Source organism: Chiloscyllium plagiosum, chromosome 3 (genome assembly GCF_004010195.1).
Source record: "Chiloscyllium plagiosum isolate BGI_BamShark_2017 chromosome 3, ASM401019v2, whole genome shotgun sequence".
Lineage (NCBI taxonomy): Eukaryota > Metazoa > Chordata > Chondrichthyes > Orectolobiformes > Hemiscylliidae > Chiloscyllium > Chiloscyllium plagiosum.
Window position 1 is genome coordinate 135,249,079 of NC_057712.1, and position 14,932 is coordinate 135,264,010.

The following is a 14,932-nucleotide window of genomic DNA, read 5'->3' on the forward strand; positions in this document are numbered from 1 at the left end:
GAGCTCCCTGGGAGGAGGGTCCGTTAGAGCGGAGCTCCCTCGGAGGAGGGTCCGTTAGTGCGGAGCTCCCTCGGAGGAGGGTCCGTTAGTGCGGAGCTCCCTCGGAGGAGGGTCCGTTAGTGCGGAGCTCCCTCGGAGGAGGGTCCGTTCGTGCAGAGCTCCCTCGGAGGAGGGTCCGTTAGTGCAGAGCTCCCTCGGAGGAGGGTCCGTTAGTACGGAGCTCTCTCGGAGGGGCGTCCGCTAGTGCTTCCCCCTTCTGAATTTCCATTATGAGATGAAGAAGTGACAGCATTTACCTATTTTAACGTATTAGAATTGTGATTTTCTCCAGAGATGGCTGGAGGCAGACGGCTCATCTGGAAGACCCCGTTTTGTCAGCTTTAGCAGGAGCCGCTGCACAATGCAGGAGGTTCAGAAGCTTCTGGAAATATAATCATGTGATCAGCCTTTGTCATTTTGAGTCCATTTTTAACTTAAGTAGATCTTTAGCACAGAAATCTAGCATGTTATACGTTTTCTTTGAGATTTGTCTTCATTCCTTCTATCCATGGCACCTCGTACCCTGTTTGAGTCCATTTGTTCAGGTCTGTTCTTCTGACAAGTCAGTCTGCGTTGTATTATTGTTGAAGAAAACCCTCGGCAGTCAGACTTTGACCATTAGCAGACTTTTTTACATGGCCATGGGCAGTATGCAATGCCTCTCAGAGAGAGAGAGACATGCGTAGTCCAAAGTAATACGAAATGCTGCAGGTTCTATAGTACTTTAGGCAGGAGCTGACCATTAATTACATAACCTCAGGAGGTCACAGGACCAAGCAAAGCCAGCACCGACTGTTACCGATGTTGCCTACATTTTGCAAGCCTACATGAATGAGTATTATCGCATACCACAGATATACATGGCACAGGAACAGATAGATAAGATAATTAGCTATGCGTCCATCTATGAAAGCAGAACTATATCTGGGGTCCAGGGAGAACCTGGGAGCACGGCCCACAACACAGCTGCAAGGTCATTTTACGCAAAACAATTTATTACCTTCTGTTTGAAAACAACATTTTAGCAATTTGTTTCTAATTTTATGAGAAAACTGCTTCCAGGCAAGCGTGGCTAGATTTTACACTCAGTTATCTGTGTGCATGCTTATAATTTCATTTGAAATGGAGGTTGATTGGATGAGGAGGTATCGGATTAAGGGACATGGTTTTCTGTGGAATGGTTTCCTATAATTGAGAGCTGATAGATTTGCTTTACTCTGCCAGGTTTATCCGGATCCTGTGCGTGTGGTGTCAGTTGGGCTGCCTGTCAATCAGTTACTGCATTCAAATAACAAACAGCACACTTCTGTGGAACTCTGCTGTGGGACGTGAGTAGCACATTCCTGAGCTGGGTCGGTGGGGGGGGAGCTTTATTTCAATCTAACCCCATGCTTTACATGTTCTGGGAGTTTTCGATGGGGATAGTGTCAAGGAAGTTTTACTTTGTATCTGACCCTATATTTTACCTGTCCTGTTTGGTTTAAGGGGTCAGCAGAGAGAGAGCCTGACTCTGCAACTAACCCCATTGCTTTCTATGATATAATTGATGGGTTCGTGTCAAGAGAGCTGTGGTTTAAATTTAAGAGAACAGGAAGTTTTACTTTGTGTTTAAAAGAGTAGAGGAAGCTTTATTCTATATGTAACCCCTTGCTGTACCTGTTGCACAATGCTTGAAAGAACAGTAAAGATGAAGATGTACTCTCAAACTGTTTGCTCAAACATCTTTGTGCAGGCATTTGCTGCGGACAGGTATGATCCAGGACCTTGTGATTGTATCAGAGCGGCAGCTGGGGAAGGGCATCAGCAGAATACTTGCTGTTACAGGAGAGGACGCCAAGGAGGTGAGCCGTTATCGCTGGGAATGCCACTGAGTGAGAGCTGCACACCGATTAGGAGGATAGTGTTTTGCAGATATATAAATAATACTTCGTCATACAGCATTGAAATAGACCCTTCAGCCTAACTTGGCCATGCCAACCCAGTTTCCTTAAATGAACTAATCCCATTGTCTGCATTTGGCCCACATACCTCTCTACCTTTCCTATCCTTGTACCTGTCCAAATAGCTTTTAAATGTTGTAATTATACTCACCTCTACCACTTCTCGCAGCTTGTTCCATATACGCACCACCCTCTGTGTGAAAACGTCCCTCTGGTCCCTTTTAAATATTTCCTCTCTCACCATAAATCTATGCCCTCCAGTTTGGACTTCCCTACCCTGGGCTATTTCCCCAGTCTTATCCTCTAATGGACCACTGTTCATTCTTGCCACTTTCGCATTTATATACAAAGTAAAACTTCTACTGTTTGTTATTGCAGTCCATACTCATTTACTCTCATATTCCAGTTTCACCCTATTTTTAAAATCATGTGCTAGTTTCTACAACTTTCTCAAGTTGCTTGCCTACTCCTAATATTATCAGTTTTGTATGCCCTTTCTTCCAATTTGATACCATCTGTAACTTCCTTAGTTAGCTACGAATGGTGAATCCTCCTTCTAACATTCTTACCTCTCTATAGAATCAATCTCTGTTGAGAGTTATGAAGTAAGTGGTCAAACATCTACAACCATCTTACCCTTTAAACTATTTTCTCTGTCCACTCATTAGCCAAATCAGCCTCTCTGCTTTTTAATTGCCTTTTTCTAAGTTTAAAAACTAGTTTCAGACCCAGGTTTTTTCTCTCGAACAGAATATGAAATTCATCAAATCCAAGGTGATCATTTTCTATGAAATCATTAATATTATTTTGTTACAGATTACAATGTACCCTGATAGGTTCAGAATAGGCTGTTGGCAGATTGGGCTAGAAACTGTCCGGGATACACTCTGGGTTGTTCATCCACCAGTCAATCTGTCTTTGTCAATTTGATTTGTCCAATCTGAATAAAGGTTAGTTTTGCTCCATTAGCAGTTATTGGTTCTCCTTTAGCTATTCCTTTGTCTGCCCAGCTATTTTTCTGTCTGTCTCCTTGTCTCGCTCTCGCTCGTTCTCTCTCTGGCTCGCTCTCTCTCTGTGGCTCGCTCGCTCTCTCTCTGTGGCTCGCGCTCTCTCTCTCTGTGGCGCTCGCTCTCTCCCTCTGTGGCGCTCGCTCTCTCCCTCTGTGGCGCTCGCGCTCTCCCTCTCTGTGGCGCTCGCGCTCTCCCTCTCTGTGGCGCTCGCGCTCTCCCTCTCTGTGGCGCTCGCGCTCTCTCTCTCTCTGTGGCGCTCGCTCTCTCTCTCTCTGGCGCTCGCGCTCTCCCTCTCTGTGGCGCTCGCGCTCTCCCTCTCTGTGGCGCTCGCGCTCTCCCTCTCTGTGGCGCTCGCGCTCTCCCTCTCTGTGGCGCTCGCGCTCTCCCTCTCTGTGGCGCTCGCGCTCTCCCTCTCTGTGGCGCTCGCGCTCTCCCTCTCTGTGGCGCTCGCGCTCTCCCTCTCTGTGGCGCTCGCGCTCTCCCTCTCTGTGGCGCTCGCGCTCTCCCTCTCTGTGGCGCTCGCGCTCTCCCTCTCTGTGGCGCTCGCGCTCTCCCTCTCTGTGGCGCTCGCGCTCTCCCTCTCTGTGGCGCTCGCGCTCTCCCTCTCTGTGGCGCTCGCGCTCTCCCTCTCTGTGGCGCTCGCGCTCTCCCTCTCTGTGGCGCTCGCGCTCTCCCTCTCTGTGGCGCTCGCGCTCTCCCTCTCTGTGGCGCTCGCGCTCTCCCTCTCTGTGGCGCTCGCGCTCTCCCTCTCTGTGGCGCTCGCGCTCTCCCTCTCTGTGGCGCTCGCGCTCTCCCTCTCTGTGGCGCTCGCGCTCTCCCTCTCTGTGGCGCTCGCGCTCTCCCTCTCTGTGGCGCTCGCGCTCTCCCTCTCTGTGGCGCTCGCGCTCTCCCTCTCTGTGGCGCTCGCGCTCTCCCTCTCTGTGGCGCTCGCGCTCTCCCTCTCTGTGGCGCTCGCGCTCTCCCTCTCTGTGGCGCTCGCGCTCTCCCTCTCTGTGGCGCTCGCGCTCTCCCTCTCTGTGGCGCTCGCGCTCTCCCTCTCTGTGGCGCTCGCGCTCTCCCTCTCTGTGGCGCTCGCGCTCTCCCTCTCTGTGGCGCTCGCGCTCTCCCTCTCTGTGGCGCTCGCGCTCTCCCTCTCTGTGGCGCTCGCGCTCTCCCTCTCTGTGGCGCTCGCGCTCTCCCTCTCTGTGGCGCTCGCGCTCTCCCTCTCTGTGGCGCTCGCGCTCTCCCTCTCTGTGGCGCTCGCGCTCTCCCTCTCTGTGGCGCTCGCGCTCTCCCTCTCTGTGGCGCTCGCGCTCTCCCTCTCTGTGGCGCTCGCGCTCTCCCTCTCTGTGGCGCTCGCGCTCTCCCTCTCTGTGGCGCTCGCGCTCTCCCTCTCTGTGGCGCTCGCGCTCTCCCTCTCTGTGGCGCTCGCGCTCTCCCTCTCTGTGGCGCTCGCGCTCTCCCTCTCTGTGGCGCTCGCGCTCTCCCTCTCTGTGGCGCTCGCGCTCTCCCTCTCTGTGGCGCTCGCGCTCTCCCTCTCTGTGGCGCTCGCGCTCTCCCTCTCTGTGGCGCTCGCGCTCTCCCTCTCTGTGGCGCTCGCGCTCTCCCTCTCTGTGGCGCTCGCGCTCTCCCTCTCTGTGGCGCTCGCGCTCTCCCTCTCTGTGGCGCTCGCGCTCTCCCTCTCTGTGGCGCTCGCGCTCTCCCTCTCTGTGGCGCTCGCGCTCTCCCTCTCTGTGGCGCTCGCGCTCTCCCTCTCTGTGGCGCTCGCGCTCTCCCTCTCTGTGGCGCTCGCGCTCTCCCTCTCTGTGGCGCTCGCGCTCTCCCTCTCTGTGGCGCTCGCGCTCTCCCTCTCTGTGGCGCTCGCGCTCTCCCTCTCTGTGGCGCTCGCGCTCTCCCTCTCTGTGGCGCTCGCGCTCTCCCTCTCTGTGGCGCTCGCGCTCTCCCTCTCTGTGGCGCTCGCGCTCTCCCTCTCTGTGGCGCTCGCGCTCTCCCTCTCTGTGGCGCTCGCGCTCTCCCTCTCTGTGGCGCTCGCGCTCTCCCTCTCTGTGGCGCTCGCGCTCTCCCTCTCTGTGGCGCTCGCGCTCTCCCTCTCTGTGGCGCTCGCGCTCTCCCTCTCTGTGGCGCTCGCGCTCTCCCTCTCTGTGGCGCTCGCGCTCTCCCTCTCTGTGGCGCTCGCGCTCTCCCTCTCTGTGGCGCTCGCGCTCTCCCTCTCTGTGGCGCTCGCGCTCTCCCTCTCTGTGGCGCTCGCGCTCTCCCTCTCTGTGGCGCTCGCGCTCTCCCTCTCTGTGGCGCTCGCGCTCTCCCTCTCTGTGGCGCTCGCGCTCTCCCTCTCTGTGGCGCTCGCGCTCTCCCTCTCTGTGGCGCTCGCGCTCTCCCTCTCTGTGGCGCTCGCGCTCTCCCTCTCTGTGGCGCTCGCGCTCTCCCTCTCTGTGGCGCTCGCGCTCTCCCTCTCTGTGGCGCTCGCGCTCTCCCTCTCTGTGGCGCTCGCGCTCTCCCTCTCTGTGGCGCTCGCGCTCTCCCTCTCTGTGGCGCTCGCGCTCTCCCTCTCTGTGGCGCTCGCGCTCTCCCTCTCTGTGGCGCTCGCGCTCTCCCTCTCTGTGGCGCTCGCGCTCTCCCTCTCTGTGGCGCTCGCGCTCTCCCTCTCTGTGGCGCTCGCGCTCTCCCTCTCTGTGGCGCTCGCGCTCTCCCTCTCTGTGGCGCTCGCGCTCTCCCTCTCTGTGGCGCTCGCGCTCTCCCTCTCTGTGGCGCTCGCGCTCTCCCTCTCTGTGGCGCTCGCGCTCTCCCTCTCTGTGGCGCTCGCGCTCTCCCTCTCTGTGGCGCTCGCGCTCTCCCTCTCTGTGGCGCTCGCGCTCTCCCTCTCTGTGGCGCTCGCGCTCTCCCTCTCTGTGGCGCTCGCGCTCTCCCTCTCTGTGGCGCTCGCGCTCTCCCTCTCTGTGGCGCTCGCGCTCTCCCTCTCTGTGGCGCTCGCGCTCTCCCTCTCTGTGGCGCTCGCGCTCTCCCTCTCTGTGGCGCTCGCGCTCTCCCTCTCTGTGGCGCTCGCGCTCTCCCTCTCTGTGGCGCTCGCGCTCTCCCTCTCTGTGGCGCTCGCGCTCTCCCTCTCTGTGGCGCTCGCGCTCTCCCTCTCTGTGGCGCTCGCGCTCTCCCTCTCTGTGGCGCTCGCGCTCTCCCTCTCTGTGGCGCTCGCGCTCTCCCTCTCTGTGGCGCTCGCGCTCTCCCTCTCTGTGGCGCTCGCGCTCTCCCTCTCTGTGGCGCTCGCGCTCTCCCTCTCTGTGGCGCTCGCGCTCTCCCTCTCTGTGGCGCTCGCGCTCTCCCTCTCTGTGGCGCTCGCGCTCTCCCTCTCTGTGGCGCTCGCGCTCTCCCTCTCTGTGGCGCTCGCGCTCTCCCTCTCTGTGGCGCTCGCGCTCTCCCTCTCTGTGGCGCTCGCTCGCTCTCTCTCTTCGTGTTCGCTCTCTCTCTCTGTGTTCGCTCTCTCTCTCTGTGTTCGCTCTCTGCTCCATCTCCATCTATTTATTTATTCCTCCTCCTTCCCGTCTTCAGCGCATGTACAGTGAATGTTTTCCCAGCTAACATGATTTCTGAGGAAGGGTCACTGGACCTTAAATGTTACCTTTGCTTTCTCCCCACAGATGCTATCAGGCCTGAGTTTTTCCTGCAATTTCTGATTTACTTTTTCAAATTGTCCATATTTATTTTCATACTTTTCTTACAAGGTACCACACTTTCTTGATTTATGCTCCATTCCACAGTGTAGCTCCTGTTGTGGATCTGTACATTTTGCAAGTGACTTTTTTTCTTTGCCTATTTCTTACATTTACCCATCTTCTGAATCAAGATAATTTGTTATGATTGTACTGACCTCATTTCTTTGTTGCTCATGTACTTTTCCTTTCTTTTTATCGTTTTGACCTGTCAAATAACTTTAAATATTCCGTTCCCAACCTAGTTCTCACTGTGCAACCCAATCTCTGTAATGTCTGTCATTTCAAAGTTAAAAATCACACAACACCAGGTTATTGTCCAACAGGTTTATTTGGAAGCACTAGCTTTCGGAGCGCTGCTCCTGCATCGTAACCATTTGATGAAGAAGCAGTTCTCTGAAAGCTAGTGCTTCCAAGTAAACCTGTTAGACGATAACCTGGTGTTGTGATTTTTAACTTTGTAAACCCCAGTCAACACTGGCACCTCCAAATCATGACTATCATTTCAAACTTATTTTTATGAATTTATGTTGAGATTTCATCTGCCACCATACGAATACTCCATGTATTCAGAATAAAAGAATAATAATAGCAATTTTTATTTAAGCAATTGTCCTTATTCTTGATTATATTTGCTAGTACACTGTATCCACTCGTCACCTGCTGGTTTTCGTCATATGTACTTTTACGATTGCCTTGACTTTTTTGTTTCTAAATTTGTTTCTCACGAACCCTGCCCTCCCCCTACTGAGTTTAATAACCTTTCTGCAGTCCTGGCTATACAATTCATTGGTCTCTCTGTACTTCAGGTCAAGAAAGCCCCAATTATATAGCAATATCTGTCTGCCAAGGCTGAATACAAAAACGACAACTTCTGGGCTGGTCCTTGCCATTCTTGTCAATATTTATCCTTCCAGTGACCTTTTTAAAAAAGGTTTTTCTGTTCGTTAATATATTGCTATTTATCCTGTATTCAAACTGTTGCTGTGTTTGCTATGCTGCAACTGTGATTCCAGTAATTTTGAATTGATTGAACTGGTGGCAGGTGCTTGATCAAGGAGCACATATTTGGTGAGAACAAGTATAAGGAGGAGCTGAGATGGTCGACTTATTTGCTTCTGTGTGCCACAGGCTCGACATGTGGGTCGGGTTCTTGCTGAGGAAGTTGACTCTCTGACTGTGCGACTTAATAACGGAATGAAGTCATTGGTGGATTCACAAAGGCTATCTAAAGAAATCGGTCAGTTAACAGACGTAAGTACCTTTTACATCCACCCAAGAGGGGAGGTAGGGGAACACTTACTAGTCAGAGGTAAATGGGACTGGGTGGGTTACTCTTCGGAGGGTCGGTGTGGACTTGTTGGGCCGAAGGGCCTGTTTCCACACTGCAGGGAAACTAATCTAAAAAAAAAATCTAATCCTCCGACAATGCAGCATTCCCTCTGCTCTGACCCTTCAATAGTGCAGCACTCCCTCAGCACTGACCCTCCAATAGTGCGGCCCTCTGTCCAACAGTGCAGCGATCCCTCGCTACTGGCGCTCTGACAATGCGGCACTCCTTCAGCACTGGCCTCGTGGCAATGTTGATCACTTAATTGCGCAGGCATTATAGAAGTAATGATAATTGCTTCTATGAACATGGGGTGACGGCATTGTGCTAATGGAAAGTTTGGATTCTCAGGTTGTTGATGGAGCTGTGATACTGCATCGAGATCGCCGACAGCTGCAGGAGAGACTCCGAGCTCTTCACCGAACTGTGAACACTGCCATTAGGAAACTGGAGAGCAGAGAGGTACCTGAGCTGGTTGGGGGGTGCAGACTGGAATGTTGCTGGGGAGGCACAAAGGATTATTTGAGGGATCTTTCCATGAAATATGTGTGTTGCTGACTACGCCAGCTTTTATTACCCATTCCTTATTGCTCTGAAGTTGAGAGATCCATTTTGCTGTGGGTCTGGAGTCACCAAAGGCCAGACGAGGTAAGGATTTCCTTCTCTGAGGGACATTAATGAACCAGGCAGCTTTTTACAATGATGATAGCTTCATGAGCCACCGTAATGACACTAACTTCCAATCAGGTTTTTTTTTAACCTGATTTTAAAATCCATGAGCTGCCATGTGAGATTTGAACCCATCTTCCCAGAGCATCAGCCTGGTCCTCTGTACTGCCACTACCAGAGGAGTATGTCTGGAAGAGGAAAGGGGGGAAAGTCCAGAGTATGAATTGGGTGGGCTCTCAAACATGGGCACATTCTGGACTCAGTTTCACACTGACCATGCACTCACTGTTTTCAGGCAGCTGAAAAAATACAGCATTTCCTGGCGAATCGATTGGACCAGGCATTGATTGTAGACGTGTTTCCTGTCCAGTCCATCTCGGTAAGTTACTGTCCTTTCCAGCTGTCTCCCTCCATGCCTCCAGCTCCCTCCTCACATCAGTCAGGTTTGCTCACACACGTTGCAGTTCTTGCTGCCTTCCACCAGCTCCTGATTGCTTTGTCAATCCTATTGGTTACAGATTCTAATGAAAATGGTGAATAAAGTCTCTGAAAAGATGCCTCATTCGTCTGTGATGCTTCTAAGCCAGCTGGATTCTGGGAAGATCTTGTGTGCATGTCAGGTCCCAAAGGTGAGTGACAGAACAAGGGAAGTCCTTGCCCTAACTGACATCACTGCAATAACCCCTTGTCCAAATCACTGAAAACCACATCCATTGCCTGCTGTCACTTGGGACGCTTCCCTCACCAGGTGTTAGGGGTTTCAATTCTCTCAATGTGACCAGATCATTCCCATCCCTTGGCCTTCCTCAGTTCAACCCCTCTGCTCACCCTGTCCCCACATACCCTTGTGGATACTTTCCATCATGTGTGGCACTTCTGCCATGCTAAATGGGATAGATTTTGCACAGAACTAGCAACACAAAGTGGTGTTTGGAAAAGACGAATTTCAAAAGACCAAGCAATGCCAGTCTTTAACCAATTTGATTCAGTCCATGTCAAATCAAGAAATTCTCAAGACACTAAAGACTCAGCCCTGACAATATTCCTGCAATAGTATTGAAGGCTGCTACACCAAGATTTGCTGGGCCCTGGCCAAACTATTCCAATATAGCTATAACACCGGCACTTACTCAACAACCTGAAAAGTTATGCTCCAAGATCTCTCTGTATATCATGAGAATGTAGAAAAATACAGCACAGGAAGAGGCCCTTCACCCATGATGTTGTGCTGAACATGACACCAGATTAAACTAATCCCTTCTGCCTGCTCATGGTCCATATCCCTCCATTCCTTTCTTATTCATGTGCTTATCTAAATGTCCCTATGTATCTGCATCCACCACCGTCCCTGGCAGCGTATTCCAGGCACCTACCACTGTCTTTAAAAAAGATACTCCCCTTACTACTCCTTTGAACTTCTCCCCTTTCACCTTAAATGCATCCCCTCTAATATTAGACATTTCAACTCAAGGGAAGAAGATCCTGACTGCCCCCTCACAATTGTATAAGTTCCTATTAGGTCTGCCCTCAGCCTCCACCACTCCAGGGAAAATAACCCTAGCCTGTCCAGCCTCACCTTATAGCTCATACCCTCTAATCCTGGTAAACCTTTTCTGCATCCTCTCCAAAGCCTGCACATCCTTCCTGTAGTGTGGTGATCAGAATTGAGTGCAATACCCTAAGTGCAGGCTAACCAAACTTTTATAGAGCTGCAGCATCGCTTCCTGACTCTTGTACCCAATGTCCCAACCAATAAAGGCAAGCCATACACATGCCATACACCGCCTTTACCATCCAGTCAGTTTGAGTGGTCACTGTCAGGGAGCTGTGGGCTAAGATCCCTCAGTCAATCAATGCTCTTAACTATCCTGGCGTTTACCAAATGCTTTCCTCTTGCATTTGACCTCCGAAAATGCAAGACCTCACACTTAGCTGGATTAAACTCCATCTGCCATTTCTCTGCCCAGCTTTACAAGTGATCTGTACCCTGCTTATCCTTTGACAACCTTCCTCACTACTCATAACTCCACTCATTTCTGTCATCTGCAGACTTACTAATCAGACCAACTACATTTTAATCCAAATCAAATAGTATAACCCCATCATAGTGATTTCACCTTTCTTATTCCTGAGCTGTACCCATATTGCCTCACTGGATGAGCTCTGAATGGTGTCCTCTTTCATTACATGTGTGACATTCTCCCTAATTAGCAATGCAACTCCCTCCCTGTCTAACACACCTGAAACATGAAAACCCTGGAACTTTGAGCTGCTGAGCCTATCCTTCTTTCAACTAAGCTTCTATAATGGCTACCGCATTATGGTCCCATGTACTAATTCAGGTTCAAAGCACAACTGTCTTACCTATTGAGCTCCTTGCATTAAAATAAATACACTTCAGACTGGCAGTCCCACTATGTTCCATTAACCTGGTTCCCTCTATTCTTCCTATTTGACTTACTTGACTTAACCTCTACTTCTCAATCACTGCACATGCTGACCTACTACTGGGGCTTTGACATCCCTACCATATCCCCCCCGCATCCCCACAAACCACTGCCAAACAAATTAAAATCATCTTGAAATGCACTAACAAACTTCCCTACAAGGATATTGGTACCCCTCCAGTTTAGCCACAAACTGTCCTTCTCCAGGTCACTCCTGTCATAGAAGAGATCCCGGTGATCGAAGATATTTGAAGTTCTCCCTCCTCCACCAGCTCTTCAGGCATGTACTCAGTGGTGTTACCTTCCTATTTATGGTCTCATTTGCACATGGTACAGGGAGTAATCCTAAGATTACAACCCTAGAAGGTTCACATTTCAACTTTCTGCCTAATTCCCTAAATTCCCCTTGTAGGACCTTACCCTTTTGTCTATGTTATTAGTACTAATATGGACCATGGCTGCTCACTCTTGTCTTTCAGCATCTCCTGTGCCCACTAAGAGGCATCCTTGACCCTGGCACCAGGGAGGCAGTAACCATCCTGGGATCTCACGCTACCATAGCAACACCTATCTGTGCCCTTGACTATAGAGTCTCCTTATCACTGCTGCTCACCTATGTTTAGACCCTCCCTGCTGTACAACAGTGTCAATTGGGTTGCTTTCTCCTGAGAGGCCACCCCCGACCCTGCCAAAAGTATCCAAATTGGTACACAACAGCAGCAGAGTCATGGGAACATCACCATCTTAAGTTTCTCTTCAAGAAATTCACATCCTTGACTTGGAAGTATACCATTGCTGCTTCAGTCAAAATCCTGGATCTCCCAACTTTTATTGTGAGTGTACCAAATGGGCTGCAATGGTTCAAAATAACAGATTTCCCATCTTCTTCAGCGCAATTCAGGATGGGCAATAAATGCTCTTCAATAAATCAATTTTTAAAATTCTCACCTATCCCTTTCTTTCTTACCCCCACCTGCCATGTGCTCTTTTTCTTGATAGGACTCGGTCAGCAGCCTCTCTGCATCAGATTGGGCTCTTGCCGTCTGTGGACAGATGGGAGGGAATGCTGGAGGTTCTAAAGTTGTCGCTAAGGGAATGGGAAGCAGCTCCAACCTGGAAGAAATTGTAAAACTAGCTATAGAATATGCAAGAAATAAAATGTAAAAATGAAACCTGAAATCTTCATGTGTGAGGAACATGTTTAGAACTTCTGCAAGTCCCTTGCCATTTTGTGGGGATTGACAATGCTTCCTTTACTTCCAAGCAGAATTGTGTTTGCCTGTCAATGGCTCCCACTGCTTGATTTAGGAATGTTTAAGACATGGAAGTTATTGTAACTGGTTACCACATCATAAGCGAGTTGGTAAAATTTTCCAGTTATGAGATTAATCTCATTGAACGTTGTGAAAAGGGATTATAAATATTTTCTATCATGATTGTCAGTTTTAATAGTTGGCAGTGCATTCTGCCTGTGGAGGTTGTTTGTGACTCTCTGGCTGGCCGTCTGGAAGAGGCGTGGGTTGGTGTATCCTACTGGGAGAGCGGCTTGTGTAAAGATTTCTGATTCGAAGTTAATGTTACACACACAAGCATGCATTCTTTTGACCAATTCACATGAAAAACACATTTTTACTTGCTGAAAAGTGCTTTGTGCTATAATACAAAGCCTGGTCCTGAAACACTTTCTCTCGATTAAATATTTAGCTGATAGTAATTAAAACACAATTCATGGTAATTGAGTGGACTGTAATCACTACCTTGTGTAAATTTAGATGAAATTAAATATTAGAAGCAGGGGCTGGTGTAGATAATATGGCTTTTCTAGCCTGCCTCACCATTCAACTAAGGTTGTGGATGATCTGCCCAGGCCTCGAATTCTCTTAATAGTTCAAAAATCCACCTATTTAGCATAGCCAGGGCTCAAGTTAGCTTCGGTTATCAAGACAGTAAACAAAGATTCCTGTTTCCTCTACTGACTGGCAACCCAAGTGCTCTCAGTATTATGGTTGAGGAAACAACTGAGGTTTGGCTGTTGCATCCCATAGGCAGTTTATCTGTTAATACAAATGATTAGTCACCAAGAATTGAGAGTCACATGGTTTGCAGTATTAACTTTCAAGCAGCTTTGAAAAATTCAACTCTAAAAAATGCCAAAGTTCATAAAGGGAATATTTCTCAGGGAACTATTCAGCTTTCTATGTAGCTCTTTCATATAGTGCACCCTCTTGCGTAAAAAAAGGGGAAGTGGGGAAAAAGAATTAGGAATTGTCAGCATATGTGGAAAATGATGTCATGTTTAAATGCGGAGCAGGGCAGACACACAGTTGGTCATTTCTAGATTTTGAGGTGCTGATATTGGATTGGGATGGGCAAAGTTAAAAGTCCACCCAATACCAGGTTATAGGAGAGAGAAAACTGCAGAAGCTGGAAAAGCACAGCAGGTCAGGCAGCATCTGAGGAGCAGGAGAATCGACATTTTGGGCATAAGCCCTTCATCAGGAAAGGGCTTGAGGAGCGGGAGAATCTATGTTTTGGGCATAAGCCCTTTCCTGATGAAGGGCTTATGCCCAAAATGTCGATTCTCCTGCTCTTCAAATGCTGCCTGACCTGCTGTGCTTTTCCAGCACCATACTCACAACTACAAGGTTATAGTCCAACAGGTTTATTTGGAATCACTAGCTTTTGAAGTGCTGCTTCAAGTGGTTATGGAGCAGAATCTTTATAGCAACAGGATTGCAGTGTCATGGAATGTACTATTAAACAAATTTCGCTTAAGTTTAGAATGACCATGTTAGTTTCAGTTCCTTCATATGTAAACCCAGAAATTCTTTTAGTTACATTCTAAGCTTTTAACAGGAGATGTCATCTTAGCTGAGATGATGCATTGAAGGTGTGAAGTTAAAGTCTGTGTCTCAATGTTAGGTCAGACTGATTCTATTTCTAAAGTGGGAGTTACAGAATCTTGCATGTGTGTGTCTGAGTGTTATGAGGTACAAGTCTGTGAGCATATGAGAGAGGGTCTGCATGTGTATATAGTGTAACCTGTAATGTGACATGAATCCAAGGTCCCAGTTGAGGCCATTCCCCCATGGTTACCAAGCTTGGTTATTGGCCTCTGCTCAGCCACTTTGCATTGTTGCCTGTTCCAAAGTATGCCTTGGAGGATGGTCACCCAAAGGTCTGAGGCTGAAAAGACCTGGGATTTATATATGAAGGAACCAAAACATGGTCATTTTAAAAGATGAAAGACTTCAGCTAAATGTTACGTTCCACTGCAATCCTGTTGCTATAAAGTCTGTATTTTATGATTCTGCTCCACAACCACCTGAAGGAGGAAGCAGCACTTGGAAAGCTAGTGATTCCAAATAAGCCTCTTGGACGATAATTTGGTGTTATGATTTTTAACTGTCATTTCTAGAGGATCTATGGTTCATAAACAGAAGGAGCAACAACCTGCACCATCGATATTTGTAAACCTTTTGTATTAAGGAAGAGAATTGATTACCTGTGATAACTGCTTGAGCAGGAGGAAAAAAAAACTAGTAATTCTGAGCATTATCTCATTGCTAATAAGCAGCCATGAAAAAGTGCTTGCTTGAATGGCAAAGTCTGAAACACAGTATGACTGCAGGGCAGGAGTAGAAACCTAATAAAAAATTCATTAAGAATGCAGCATGAACCAGACATCTCAATGCTAGTGTAGGAGATACTTAAATCCTTTCTTTTCAGGTTTTAGGACAAGCAAGCTAGCTCAAATGTCAGGTCACTGCAGTTACTTACTGCTAATTAGCTATTTTAAATTTGATGAATTATGAAGTTT

General features: G+C 49.1%; 1 protein-coding gene across 5 annotated transcripts in view; it reads left to right on the plus strand.

Moving 5' to 3' along the window:
* The window catches only part of aars2 (alanyl-tRNA synthetase 2, mitochondrial (putative)), a 63,835-nt gene extending 51,544 nt beyond the window's left edge, over positions 1-12,291 (plus strand). For 2 of the 5 annotated variants that reach the window (XM_043687375.1, XM_043687378.1), the window contains 7 exons: positions 1,264-1,367; positions 1,772-1,880; positions 7,798-7,920; positions 8,348-8,458; positions 8,961-9,044; positions 9,184-9,294; positions 12,112-12,291. In XM_043687375.1, coding sequence (XP_043543310.1) covers positions 1,264-1,367; positions 1,772-1,880; positions 7,798-7,920; positions 8,348-8,458; positions 8,961-9,044; positions 9,184-9,294; positions 12,112-12,276 — 807 coding nt within the window. In that variant the 3' untranslated portion in view covers positions 12,277-12,291. The other 3 variants (XM_043687376.1, XM_043687377.1, XM_043687379.1) reach the window with 3 other exon arrangements.
* Positions 12,292-14,932: the final 2,641 nt, after the last annotated feature.